The 13,489-nt window shown below is 37.2% G+C and overlaps 1 protein-coding gene across 1 annotated transcript; it reads left to right on the top strand.

Annotated features, from left to right (window-relative positions):
- Window positions 1-3,791: 3,791 nt before the first annotated feature.
- LOC113152894 (interferon-induced very large GTPase 1-like) lies at window positions 3,792-12,450 on the top strand. The gene is made up of 2 exons (XM_026346414.1): window positions 3,792-4,440; window positions 7,576-12,450. Exons 1-2 carry the CDS (start codon window positions 3,838-3,840, stop codon window positions 12,430-12,432), a joined length of 5,460 nt encoding a protein of 1,819 aa, XP_026202199.1. The 5' UTR covers window positions 3,792-3,837; the 3' UTR covers window positions 12,433-12,450.
- Window positions 12,451-13,489: the final 1,039 nt, after the last annotated feature.

Raw genomic sequence — 13,489 nt, 5'->3', positions numbered from 1 at the left:
AAATATTCTAAAATAGTTAAAGATTAAATAAACCTTATTAATCCCTGAAGGGAAATTTAAGAATTATTATTTAAATATTAGTGTAATTTAAATCCTATAATATTATACATTTATAAAATGAAATGTAAAATTATAGAAAGTGCAATAACCAGTTATTTTACAGTGTCAGTACTCATGTGAGTGACTCTTTCTGAGAACAATAAAATGCATCAGCATCTTCATCAAACCGGATACATGGGTTTTAAAAAGAAATGTCTCCTTAAGAATGGTTGGTTAATGAGGCTTAATATTTGAAATATTAGTACTTATTAGTACTTCCACATTTAATTCAGTGCACTGAATACATTTTTACATGCTTCAGACTCTAACCCAACCGAGGTTTTTACTTATCTTCAATCTGCAATTGATGCTTTTTAGTTATGGATATATTTATTTTTAGTTCAGGTGCCAAATGCACAAAGGCTAAGACCTAATTTCTAGTAATGTCCTTTGTGATTTATTTCGTTAGGTGGAGCCTAGAGCACATAAAATGTTTTATTCATATTATGTGAAGTCAATAAGACACCTGTGGGAGTGCAGAATATCATGTATTGTGTCTGTATTTCCATCAGAAACAATTCTACATACGAACTACAGTCCAAAAAAAATGATATAAAAATTATTTTAAGGAAATAAATAGAATATCAAGTGATTATTAATATAATAATAAATAATAATGTCCCTATACTGTAGTTCCATTAGAGCTAATGAAGGGAAGTTAAATTGTTTTATTGTCAAATTTCAAATTATCATTAGCACAGTTAAAAGTAAAAACAAAAGCTTGGATGAAAGTAAAACTAATATCTGAGAATTAATCATTACCTGTGTTCTCTGCTGGATATATTTTACATTACCATGTGTGGGTCTCCTGGTAGATGTCGAATGTCTTTCTAAAGATAGTAAACTTTCATAATGAATGGAACTCTGGCAGCTACAGGCTGTGTTAGTACCAGTTTGAAAATGTTTAGGTAATGTGAGCTGAAGACCTACTATCATTTTCCTCTAGGTCACACAGCTTAAAGGAAATAGAGGACTTTTACTCTCACTTTTACACCACTACAAGTAATGAATGAGCAGAACTTATACAACAATAGTTCAGTTTTGTGTGTGTACAGAGCTAAAATCTGAGTATGTACAGTTTGTATGGTAGTACCTGATGTATCTTACCCACCTTACAGTTTCATACTGTACAGCACTTAATATTTGTTCTTAAAATCTTCACTGACTAGTGAGGTTATTTTTAGTACACACACAGATTTGCCTTTCAGTACTTGTGAAGACCCTTCACTCTATTCCAGCCCCTGACCTCATAACTAAATGCTGAACACCAACCATAACATAAACCAGATTCTATCCTGAACCTTAAAACCAAGTCTTTACCCATTAAACATGTAGTGTGAACAAGCAACAATGTCCTTAGAATGCAGTTGTATTATACCTAATATTAACAAGTGATTTAATTTAATCTCTGTTTTGTGTACATGTGTAGATGTAGATCTGTGTAGATGTGGTTCACTAGAATGGTAACTGTATTTACAAGCAAAAGACAAAAAATATGATACTGTATATCATGTAGATAAGTCTGAATCTTCTGGATCTTCTTTTTAAGCAGTAAATGTTGCTTTGTACTAAAGTCACTTCAGAAATCAAAGAATCTCCCTGTGTTGCCTCCAAGAGGCGATTAGCTTAGGTCTTAAACGGTTCAGCACCAGACTCTCTAGGGCTTTCATAATGTGAGATGTGAGAGCTACTGGTCTGTAAACAATGAAGGCAGACTTTTTTTGGCACTTCTCCTGACACTCAAACTAAGGTTAAAGATGTGCTGTAGATGCATCTAGTAGACCAGTGTAACCATTTAAATGTAGTTTTGGGCTTTAAGAAAAGTGAAATTAAACTTAATTATACTGCAAATATGGCAATAGTTGCCATAAAATAACTCAGGGGCATTCAATAAAATAGAGCTCTGTTACTTTTACTTCTGATGATTTACATCACGTCACAAGTGATACGTCAGTGCCGTATCACTTTTTTATTTTTAGCTTTTTAATAATAGCAGGTGGGATGGAGATTGAGAGAGGGGGTTTCAGGCTTTGGATTTGTATATATACAGGAAGGGGACTGAGAGGATTACTGCAGAGTTACAGAGCAAACAGAACTAAAGAAAGACACGACACAAGGTGAGTTTCTGCATCTGATTTCATGTCCAAATCTGAGCATTTAGAATATTTTGACAGACACTGACCACTGCAAAAAACTTTAGTTTAATTGTGTGAGTTGATATGATCTTAAAGAGTGCATGCAATTAGATTCTTTAACTGTGATTGTTTATATGTTTAAACATAGATAAATATACTCCTGTGATTTACTTCTAGTTTTCATTTTCAAGAATATTTACAGCATGAAAATATGGGTAAACAATAGACGTTTCTCCACATTTCTTTGGGGAACATATACACAGAGAGGTGCAGAAGTTTCCACCTTCCTTAATCACCAGTTAGTAATTCCTTAAATTCATTCTACTCAACCCAACCCAACTTGAATTCAAGTCAGATATCTCACAGAACCCTTGATCTTAAAGTACCCAGTTTACAGTTTAGTATGTATGTAGTATTGAAAACTGGGAGCCTATCCCAGTTATCATTGAATAAGAATGTAGCCTGGACAGGTCTGCCATTCCATCACAGGGCAGACATGGAGAGACAGACAAACATTTGCTCCAATGGGCAATTTAGAGTGACCAGTTAACCCTAACATGCATGCATTTCTTTGGAGGGTGGGAGGAAGCTTGAGAGCTTGAAAATTTCTCTTTGACTCTGACATTTACATTTAAATTTAGTCATTTGGCAGAAGGTTTAAGTGCAGAGAAAGTTGTGTAACTGTTCTGTTTTCAGCAGATATTTTTCAAAATAGGAATTGTGGCCGCGGAGTGTGCAGAGGTGGTTAGGTTGTTCCACCATTGGAACCTCTGAACTGAAAAGTGTAGCCTGGGATTCTCTTACAAAAGGTTAAAGTGTTTTTTAAATAGATTTTGCACAAGTAATAGAGCTTTGCATTTTGAAGGCAGGTGTTTCTCTGAGAATAGAGTGTACTATAAAAATGGATAAAAATGGCTTTACTTTTTTTTATTAGGCCCACAGTATATTTCAAAACAGTATGTTTTTGTGTCTGTGAAGATTCTCAGTCATGACCATCATGGTGGTTGATGACCCCGCATCAACATAGTATAAGTGGGTCACACCATCATCTGTTCTAAAAATGTTATCAGATTATAGTCTGACAACCCTGCCAGTGCTATTTGGATTTGAATTATATAACATACACCTGCAGTGAAATATTTAGTATATTTCTAAAAATATAAAAAATAAATAAAGTTGAACTCTGACTATACAGCAGATAAGGAGACATAAAATGGAGGTGATGAACAATGACAATAACGCAGATGTACAAGATACAGAAGTCCTACCTTTACCTAAAGGTAAACTTTATAATCACTAATAAATGTAGTAGATAATAATTATCATGTGTAAACCTGTTGAACATTCTGTTCATTCTCTCTGATTTCTTCAGACCCTACATCACAAGAGGTTGATGATGTGGAACAGATTAACACCAGTATCGCCAACATTACTGAACATTCTGCAGAGGAGCAAGAAACAATAAAAGACACAAGTTCAACACCCCAGACGGTTTCTACAGACATCCAGGAATGTGAGAATCACTGCAGTATCATTCTTTTGGTTTTTCTTTAAGTAAAATTTAAAACAGAACAGTGAGAATATTGTTTGAGAATATTTCAGTATGTTTATGTTCTTTTTTGTTTCAGTGATACCTGAGCTCACAATTGCATTAATTGGTGACACAAATTCCATTGAGATTGGATCAAAAAACATTTTACTTGACCATGACAAGCAAACAAGTGTGGAACAGTTTTCATCCAAACTGTATGATCTGTGTGGTCGCCACATCTCTGTCATTAATATGCTTGGCTTGCAAAATGCTAACGAATTCCCATTAAATCAGGGAATTCATGCCTTTCTCCTGCTGTTACCAAATGGTCAGTCCAACAGCCATTACAGTTCAGGAGTGCAGTGGTTAGAAAAAGCTTTTGGGAAAGAATCACTTTCTTATGTAATGGCAGTTGTGACTCATGAACAAGATGAAAACTGTGAAAGTGCACTGACAGAACTGAAAGCCAAAAGCAGGTTTGAAGAAAAACGATATCACACATGTAGAAGAAATATGACGGATGAAAAAGAAATAATAGCTCTATTGGAAAAAATCAATGTCATGGTCTCTGAAAACGATCCACACTGCTACAGCAGTAAGATGTTTATTGAAAATAAAGAGCAGAAACAACACCTGGAGCCCAGTTCCCACAAAGAAGAAAGACTGGATTCCTCAGTGTCTCAGCAAGATCAAAGAGGTAAAATTTCAATTTTGGAATTTAAAGATTACACCCACATTACTTTATATACTACTACTATTCAATTAATCACGACATTTTCAATTTTTAACTTTTAAAAGAAGAAGATGTAGATGATTGGTGAAGACAGTGTGCTAAATAATGCAATTTGCCTACAGAAATTTACAAAACTGTGATTTAGAATGATATTTAAGTGAGACAAACTGCATTGTGCTTAGAGTTTTGCAGAACAGCAATAATATTGTTTCAGTGATTTCAGTATGTTTATGTTCTTTTTTGTTTCAGTGATACCTGAGCTCACACTTGCATTAATTGGTGACACAAATTCCATTGAGATTGGATCAAAAAACATTTTACTTAACCATAACAAGCAAACAAACGTGGAAAAGTTTTTATCCAAATTGTAAGATCTGTGTTGTCGCTATGTTGTCATTATTTACATGCTTCGTTGCAAAATGTTCAAGATTCAATTCAAGATTCAAAAAACTTTATTAATCCCAGAGGGAAATTGTTTAAACAAATGTTAACAAATTCCATAAAATCAGGGAATTCATGCTTTTCTCCTACTGTTACCAAATGCTCAATATAATTTAGATTTAGAATGGGATTTGATTGAGAGAAACTGCATATGCTTAGAGCTTTGAAGTTTGAAGTCATGTTAATGGAGCAATAGTGGCTCAGTAGGTAGGGCAGTTGTCTACGTATCCCTGGCTTGATGGTTCAACTTCCAGTTCCTACATATTCTTGGCCATATCTTGAACCTGAACTTGAACAAGTTTTGATCACAGGGGCTCAAGCAAACAATGAACATATGATAAACTACAACTACAAAGTATAAATCTTTATTTCTAGGGTAAAGAGAATGAAACTGTGTCCCGTAAAATCCTGACAAAGTTTATGTAGGGAGGGGTTCAGAGTGGCTGAATTACCAATAAAATTAACTTCATTCTTTTGGTTTTTCTTTAAGTACCATTTAGATTGAGATTGGATCAAAAAAAACTTACTTGACCATAACAAGCAAACAAGCGTGGAACAGTTTTCATCCAAATTTTAGTACAGTACCAGTATGGTCGTTACATCTCTGTCATTATTTACATGCTTGTTATGCAAAATGTTAACGAATTCCCATAAAATCAGGGAATTCATGCTTTTCTCCTACTGTTACCAAATGCTCAATATAATTTAGATTTAGAATGGGATTTGATTGAGACAATCTGCATATGCTTTGATTTTTGCCGTTAGAAGTCATGATATTGGAGCAATAGTGGCTTAGTTGGTGATAATAATTCAAATGTGATTGCTAGCTAACTGAGTGTGTGCATTTAAAATATTGCATGAGACCTTGTTAAATCGTTTTTTTTTTCTTCTGCAGTAGATGAGTTGGAGGACAATGCAGAGGAAAGTCTGATAAATGTAAGATTTTCAATCCTAATCATCATATGTATCTGGGACCTCATGCTTTCGGTCATGACCCAGTGCTCATGACCATAGTTGAGGGTAGGAATAACGCAGATTGGCCGGTCTTTCGGTTTAGCTCCTTCTTCACTATGTCAACACCGTACATTGGCCACATTACTGCTGCTGTTGCAGCGATCCTTCTGTCAGTGTCACACACCATCCTTCCCTTATGCGTGAACAGGACAACATCATCTGCAAAAAGCAGAGATGAAATCCTGTGGTCCTCAAATTGGACTCACTCCAGCCCCTGGCTGTGCCTAGAAATTCTGTCCATAAAATATTTAATAAAATGGCTCTGCACTGCCTACTCCCAAAGCACCCTCCAAAGAATACTGAGGGAGACAGTCAAATGCCTTCTCCAAATCCACAAAGCACATGTGTACTGGTTGGGTTAACTCCCATGAACCCTCAAGCACTCTAGGAGTTGAAGACCCCTCTTACATAGACAATCACAATCCATTTGGGTCTGCCAAATCTGTCCAGCTTTCTCCTTCGCTCTAGCTTGTGGTGATCAGTTGACAGCTCGGCCCCTCTCAACCCAAGTCCCAGACAAATGGTTGGAGGTCAGATGAGAAGATCACAAAGTCAATCTTCAACCTCCAACCTCCAACCTAGGGCATCCTGGTGCCACGTGCACTAACAGACCTTATCCTTGAACATGGTGTTCATTATGGACAAACTCCCCCAGCAGAATAATGGAGTCCCCAGGCAGAGCACCTTCTTATAGGTCTATAAGCAAGCCCACTCCAGCACACCATCTCACACCGTGGGCAACTCCAGAGTAAAAGAGGGTCCAACCCCTATCAAAAAGTGGGGATCCAGATCACAAGTTATACATAGAGGCGAGCCCAACTATCTCTAGTCAATACTGCTCAACCTCCCATACAAGTTTAGGCTCTTTCCCCACCCAGTGAGGTGACGTTCTGTGTCCTAATAGCCAAAATCCTTGTTTAGGGATTGGGTCGCCATGGCATACAACTGCCACCCAATTCACAATCCCTTATGCTCCTTCGTGCAGGTGGTGGGCCTACAGGAAGCTAATTGCCTATTATATCTTGCAAACATCCTTGGTAACCTCTGTATATATGAACATATGAATCTACTGTATGGAGAAAAGGATATTGTCTTCTTGCAATCATAAAAACTTGGTTGTGTGATTTGGTGACTTTATTTGTATTGTACTCCAGACTGTATAGTGCTGCCTAGTTAACCTGAAGTAATATAAAGTCATTTGTTTTCTTAGGAAAATCCAGTGCATGAACCTGACGATGTTGAACACACAGGGAAGACAGATGACAGCATCATAAAGGAAGAGTCTGAAACATGTTTAGTACCTCCTGCACCAGATAAAGACGATCATGGTAATTAATTATTTAATTGTGCAGTAAAATAAAACAATAATAGAATGTATCATGCATTTAAGTTTCAGAAACAATTTGAAACCAAAAGAAAAATGTGTTGGCTCAATGGCATTAATTAATTAATTAATCTAGCCCTTTAATTAATTGTTGCAGATTACAAGAATATGGATATGACTGGAAACAAAAATGAGGTGAGAAGCATATTTCCTTTTTATAGTATCTTAAGGACAATTAAAGTTATGCAGCTGTATGGAGAATTTTATTACATAGTAATATATATTTACTTGTTTACAGCATTCACTAAATATTTCTGAAGAGACTGAAAAAAGGAAGAAGCAACATCAAGTAGATACTAAAACACTGTTGAGCAGACTACACCTTGAGGACACCTTTCAACAGAAGTTGTCTCCTGCAGAGTTTCTTAAAATTGGTCCATCTGTGAAACAGGACCATGAGACATCTGAGAAAGATCTAGCTCATACTTTTCTTCAGCGGTTGATGATGTTAGATTACAGAGCCAGATATATTCCTGTAAAACAAGATAGCTCTGGCTTGAGCAGTTCAACATCTATTGCAGTGGTTGACACTGTTGAGACAGAGGAAAGTGCTTTAGATGCTTTTTACAACACTAGCACTGATAAGGATGAATCAAAATTGGTTAATGTGCATCCAATGGACGTTCAGATGGCAGTATTTCACTGCTCAGACAGTTTTCTTAAACAGAACATGATTACAAAACTTTCACAATGTCAGTACGCCTTACCTTTGCTTGTCCCTGACCCAGTCACAAAGGATGTTGAGTTTCCTCTGTGGACATTCAGACAAATAAGAAAAACCTGGAAGATATCTCAAACCAAAGATGATTCAAGCATTGTCACTATGAAGAGTATGCCCATCTACAAAGCTCAGACCCCCATGGTGTCATTTTTCCGCCTGGGTTCACTGTCAGTGTCTAAATCTCAGCTGATGAACACTTTGATCAACGACCGTCACAGCACCTTCTTCCACAGAAACTGTCCAGGTAGCACCAAATCTCGCCTTTTGATGGATGGTGTGGCAGAGATTGCCTGGTACTGTCCTGCTGGAAAACCCAGTGATGCCTTCACTGACTGTGTGGCCTTCTGTAATCTTCATGGTGATGCTCTGTTGTTTGAACAACAGCGTGACATAGTGATTGAAGAATCTTCCATCAATGCTATTCTTGTACCAACATTGGAAAAAGGTGACAAAAGCAGCACAATCATTACAGCCCTTCTAAAGTCTCAGGAGCCCCTTATTTGTCTGATTGTTAATGACAGTGGTAATGCAGTTGAGACAAAAAATGGAAAATACAAAATGGGTCTGAAAGACAAAAGCCAATCAGATGTTTCTGCAGAACTGAAAAGAATCATTGTAAACATTTTGTCTGGACCACATAAAACCTTCCAGCTTGAAACCATGACAGAGGTCTCTGGAATCAGAGTGGATGAAGATGACACACTGTGTTTAGAAGGGAAATGTGCTGCAATGAAAATAATGAAATTGCTTCAGGGGATGGACGTTTCAAAAATCAAAGACACATTTCTCCCTTGTCAAGGCAAACTGTGGCATGAGTGGTGCCAAATAAATAAAGAACAGTATCAGCTCAAAGGTCACATTGAGAAGGAGAAATGTAAAAAGCAACAGGAGCTAAGGAGCATACGACAAATTCAATGCACAGCTTCCTGTAGCAAACTGATGAAGTTGTTCATTGAAAGCCTCTCATCATTGCCTTCAACAGATAAAGAGTATTTCCTCAAATGGATTCAGATCCTAATAGATGCTCTCTCCACAGATGACCTCTCTTCAATTCTCCAAAGTTATGATGAAAAGTGGTCTGAAATCTTGTCTCTGAAGAGGAAACATGACAAATCTGATCTGTTAAAAAACAAACAAACCGAGCTTGAAGAAATATCAAATAAATTACAATCAGCAACCTTTGGCTTTGAGCACATCTTTAGAGAAATGGGACAGATCTATGAAGCCCATAAATCTCTGCAGAAACAGCCAGAGAGGGTTCAGACTCACTGGTCTAAATACCCTGAGCTGGCTGCACAACTGATGATATCAGGACACCCGATGGAGCTGATGGATGGTGATGCAGGTCATGTACCTTTAACATGGATCTCTAGTCTTTTAGATGAAGTCATCAGGAAACTGGGCGACCAGAGAGTTTTTGTGTTGTCAGTTTTGGGCGTACAAAGCAGTGGAAAGTCAACAATGCTGAACGCCATGTTTGGATTGCAGTTTGCAGTGAGTGCTGGCAGGTGCACCAAGGGCGCCTTCATGCAGCTGGTCAAAGTGTCAGAGGAGATGAAGAAAGACTTTCAGTTTGACTATATTCTAGTGGTGGACACTGAAGGACTGCGTGCTCTGGAGTTGGCCGGTAACACCACTCTTCACCACGACAATGAACTGGCAACATTTGTGGTTGGTCTGGGAAACATGACATTGATCAACATCTTTGGAGAGAATCCAGCTGACATGCAGGATGTCCTGCAGATCGTTGTTCAGGCTTTTATGAGAATGAAGAAAGTGAAACTTTCTCCAAGTTGTGTGTTTGTTCACCAGAATGTTACAGATATTGCAGCTGCAGAGAAAAACATGGATGGAAAAAGACGCCTGCAAGAAAAACTGGACCAGATGGCTCAACTAGCAGCCAAAGAAGAAGTTTCTGCTGCTGAGTGCTTCAGTGATGTCATTACATTTGATGTTCAGAACGATGTGAAATACTTTGCCCAACTGTGGGAGGGAAGTCCACCTATGGCTCCTCCAAATCCAGGTTACAGTGAGAGTGTCCAAGATCTGAAGAACTTCATCCTCTCCAAAGCCTCCCAGTCTGCTGGGGTTACTCTCTCCCAGTTCAAAGGTAAAATCCGGGACCTGTGGAATGCCCTGATGAATGAACACTTTGTTTTCAGTTTCAAAAACATATTGGAAATTACAGTGTACAGAAAACTTGAGGTCCAGTACGGGAACTGGACCTGGGACCTCAGGAGCAACATGTTGACCATAGAAAACCAGCTTTATACCAGAATAGAAAACTTGAAACTTGAAAAGGTCGAGCTCAGTTATCTTTATAAAGAAATGAGCAAAACATATGAAGAAATCCAAAAAGATATGACAACTTACTTTGACGATAACAGAGACAAGGAAATGTTGGTCCAGTGGCGAGGTCGATTTGAAACTAAAATCAAGGAGTTTCATGATGAGCAGGTGAGAGAAGTGAAAAGAAAACTGGATGAAGTTCTCCAGCAGAAGAAAGCTCGCAAAAAGCTTGATGACCAGAAAACAGAGTTTGAGGACAAGCTGCTCCATAAGAGCAAAGAACTCGCTCATCAGTTAAAAGACCAGACCAAGGATGAAGAAGAACTTGAAAAACATTTTAACTCTGTTTGGAGTGGCTGGGTTAGTGAACTAACTGCAGACATAAAACCTATTGAGGACATCGATTTGGTAGAAGATCAGGATAAAATCATTCAAGAGCTCGGTATTGAATGGATTCTGATAGAGGAATCGAGAACCAGTCTTAAATATAAAAACATGTCAGAAGTAGGTGATTACAGTGACTATGTGTTTATCACAAAGCACCAGGAACATTGTGACAATAGTCAGAGATTAGAAGAAGAAACCCAGGACAAGGAGCAGGCAATGTTGGCAAGTGCATGGGAAATACTAAAAAGAATATTGGGATATGGTTCAACACAACACAATGAACTACATACATCAAAGAGTTCTTTACCATATGAAAAACAAAAATGTATCAGATCCCTCATTGACAAAGTTGAACAACAGACCATTAATATAATTAGAAGCAAACCTGTAGCAACAAGAGGCTACAGATCAACTTATTTGCAAGAAGTGGCCAAAAATGTTAAAGAAAAAGTGACAGACTTTGAATCACAGTGGAAATATGCTCTGAAGAAGGAGTTTACTGTTGATCTCTTACTGTATGTGTTTCACAGAGCTGAGAGTTGGCTTTCAGAGGCACACAACAAATTCAGAATTAACAATGATGCAGCGACATTCGTAGAAAGCAAGAAAAAACAATATTCCAACATTTTCAGAAGCTTTTGCAAAGGAAGCTCATCTGCTGTTGTTCTTGGAGAACTGATCTGTGAAAAACTGAAGAATTCCACTGTTGAGGCTGTTTGTAACAAGACTGCCATTGATCTGGCTGGAGAGATGAGGTGCAATTTCCCAGCATTCAATGGGAACAGGCTGAACTTGGAGAAACACGTGTTGAAGTCACTGGCAGAGAAAGAGAACTTTGATGATTTCATCACCTACATCAGACATCCAAGGAAACAAGTGGAGAGTTTTATAAAGGAAGAAGTAAAGAAATACATCTTCACAGATAACAGAAATAAAACTCTGAATATACTCAAGAAAAATGTTGACGATATCAGCAAAGAAGTCCGTCAAGCTTTATCTGCTGCAACAAACAAAGTAAAAACCCAGAGCGGAGACACAGACATGTGGGTGGACAAATTCTCCACTTTGCTAACAAATAAGTTGACATTTGATACCATCTGTTCTCCAAACTTCAGCGACATCAACAATTTTGACTTTCTCAAAGAAGAGATAGAGAAAGGTCTTGTGTCTATAGTTAAAGAGATGAGTAACATCTCACTGGATAAGATGAAAGAATTCAGGGTGAAACCTGATGAAATCCTTATTGATCAGCTGTGTAGGTGCTGCTGGGTACAGTGTCCGTTCTGTGCAGCTGTTTGTATCAACACCCTGGAAGATCACAGTCCTGATGACCACAGTGTTCCTTTTCATCGATCCGCTGCAGTCAATGGATGGCATTATAGAAACACAGTGAATCTGAGTGTTGAGTTCTGTACAACAGAAGTTGCAAGTGATGGAGGTTTTTACCCTCGTCATGATTCAGATGAGTCCATTCCATTTAAACTGTACAGAACGGCTGGACCCAAATATGCTAACTGGAGCATTACTCCTGATGGGTCTAACCTGTCATACTGGAAATGGTTTGTGTGTCAGTTTCAGACACAGCTTGAAGATCACTACAATCTGAAGTTCAAGGGTCTTGGTGAAATTCCCAGCGAGTGGAAAACATACAGTAAAGTAGAAGCTATTAAAAGTCTGGATGAAATGTACAATCTGTGAATCAGCAACTCAACTACAGCTCTGCACTGCAGCACGCCTTGTTTAATTTAATATATCTGAAAAAAGTTTCCATGAAGCAAAAGAAAAAAACTGTATTTAATCTTCTCAAGCTTAATGAACATGGAAAAAGTTATTATCTACATTATTACAAGTAGTAAACAAGTTTTTTGTTAACAGGTTAATTATTTTTTAGTAATTCACATCATTCAAAAAATCTCATTTGAAACCATTTGCTATTTTTCCCATATCAGCATTTTTGTTTGAGCTATTTTGATATCCAGGCTTTGTGTGTACAATTTAAGTGTTGCTGATAAATTAGTCAATAACCATGCTGAAAAGTTTGATTCTAGCCTTTCACATTATTAAGCAGCATGATGAGTTTTAATAAAAATCACTACTTCACATCTACTGGAAGACCTTGTTTTTTTCTCAGATGTACATTTTTAATTTAATTTTAATTTATGTTTAATTTTAAGCATAGATAGATAAAACTGATGTAAACTTTGCACATTACACTATAAAATGAAAAAGAAAAGTAAAGTCCAAACATGCAGAATCAGACAACTTAAATACTGTACACATACTGTGGACCTTTCAGTTTGTCTTTCAGAGTTATAGTATCTATCATGAATCAAGTGTCATCATGAATGAGGCACATTATATTTAGATGTTGACAGCAATAACTTTCTACCAACACCAACCTCATAAGTCCTGGACTAATTATAATTATATTATATACTAATTATAAAACTAGGTTAAACTACTTAAGTCAAAAGAATTGAGTTCTCAATAGTACCTTACATCAAAAGGATATGATTGTGTACAGAGCATGGATGTAATAAGGATCCTTTTGATATATGTCTTATAAACTTCTCATCCTGAATGCAGCATTACAGGAAAATGTCGACCCTGTGAATATTGTCATTAATTGTCATGTGACACCTAATTGCTCATAGTAGTTTCCCTTATATTGTCAGACCACTATACATTCATCTGCGTTAGATTGTTCCTGTTTGATTGTTGCTTTAGTTTGGCAACTTTATTTTCAATATAGTCA

Source organism: Anabas testudineus, chromosome 8, assembly GCF_900324465.2.
Source record: "Anabas testudineus chromosome 8, fAnaTes1.2, whole genome shotgun sequence".
Taxonomy (NCBI): domain Eukaryota; kingdom Metazoa; phylum Chordata; class Actinopteri; order Anabantiformes; family Anabantidae; genus Anabas; species Anabas testudineus.
The sequence above is the reverse complement of the archived record's forward strand: the minus strand, read 5'-3'. Positions and strand labels throughout refer to the sequence as shown.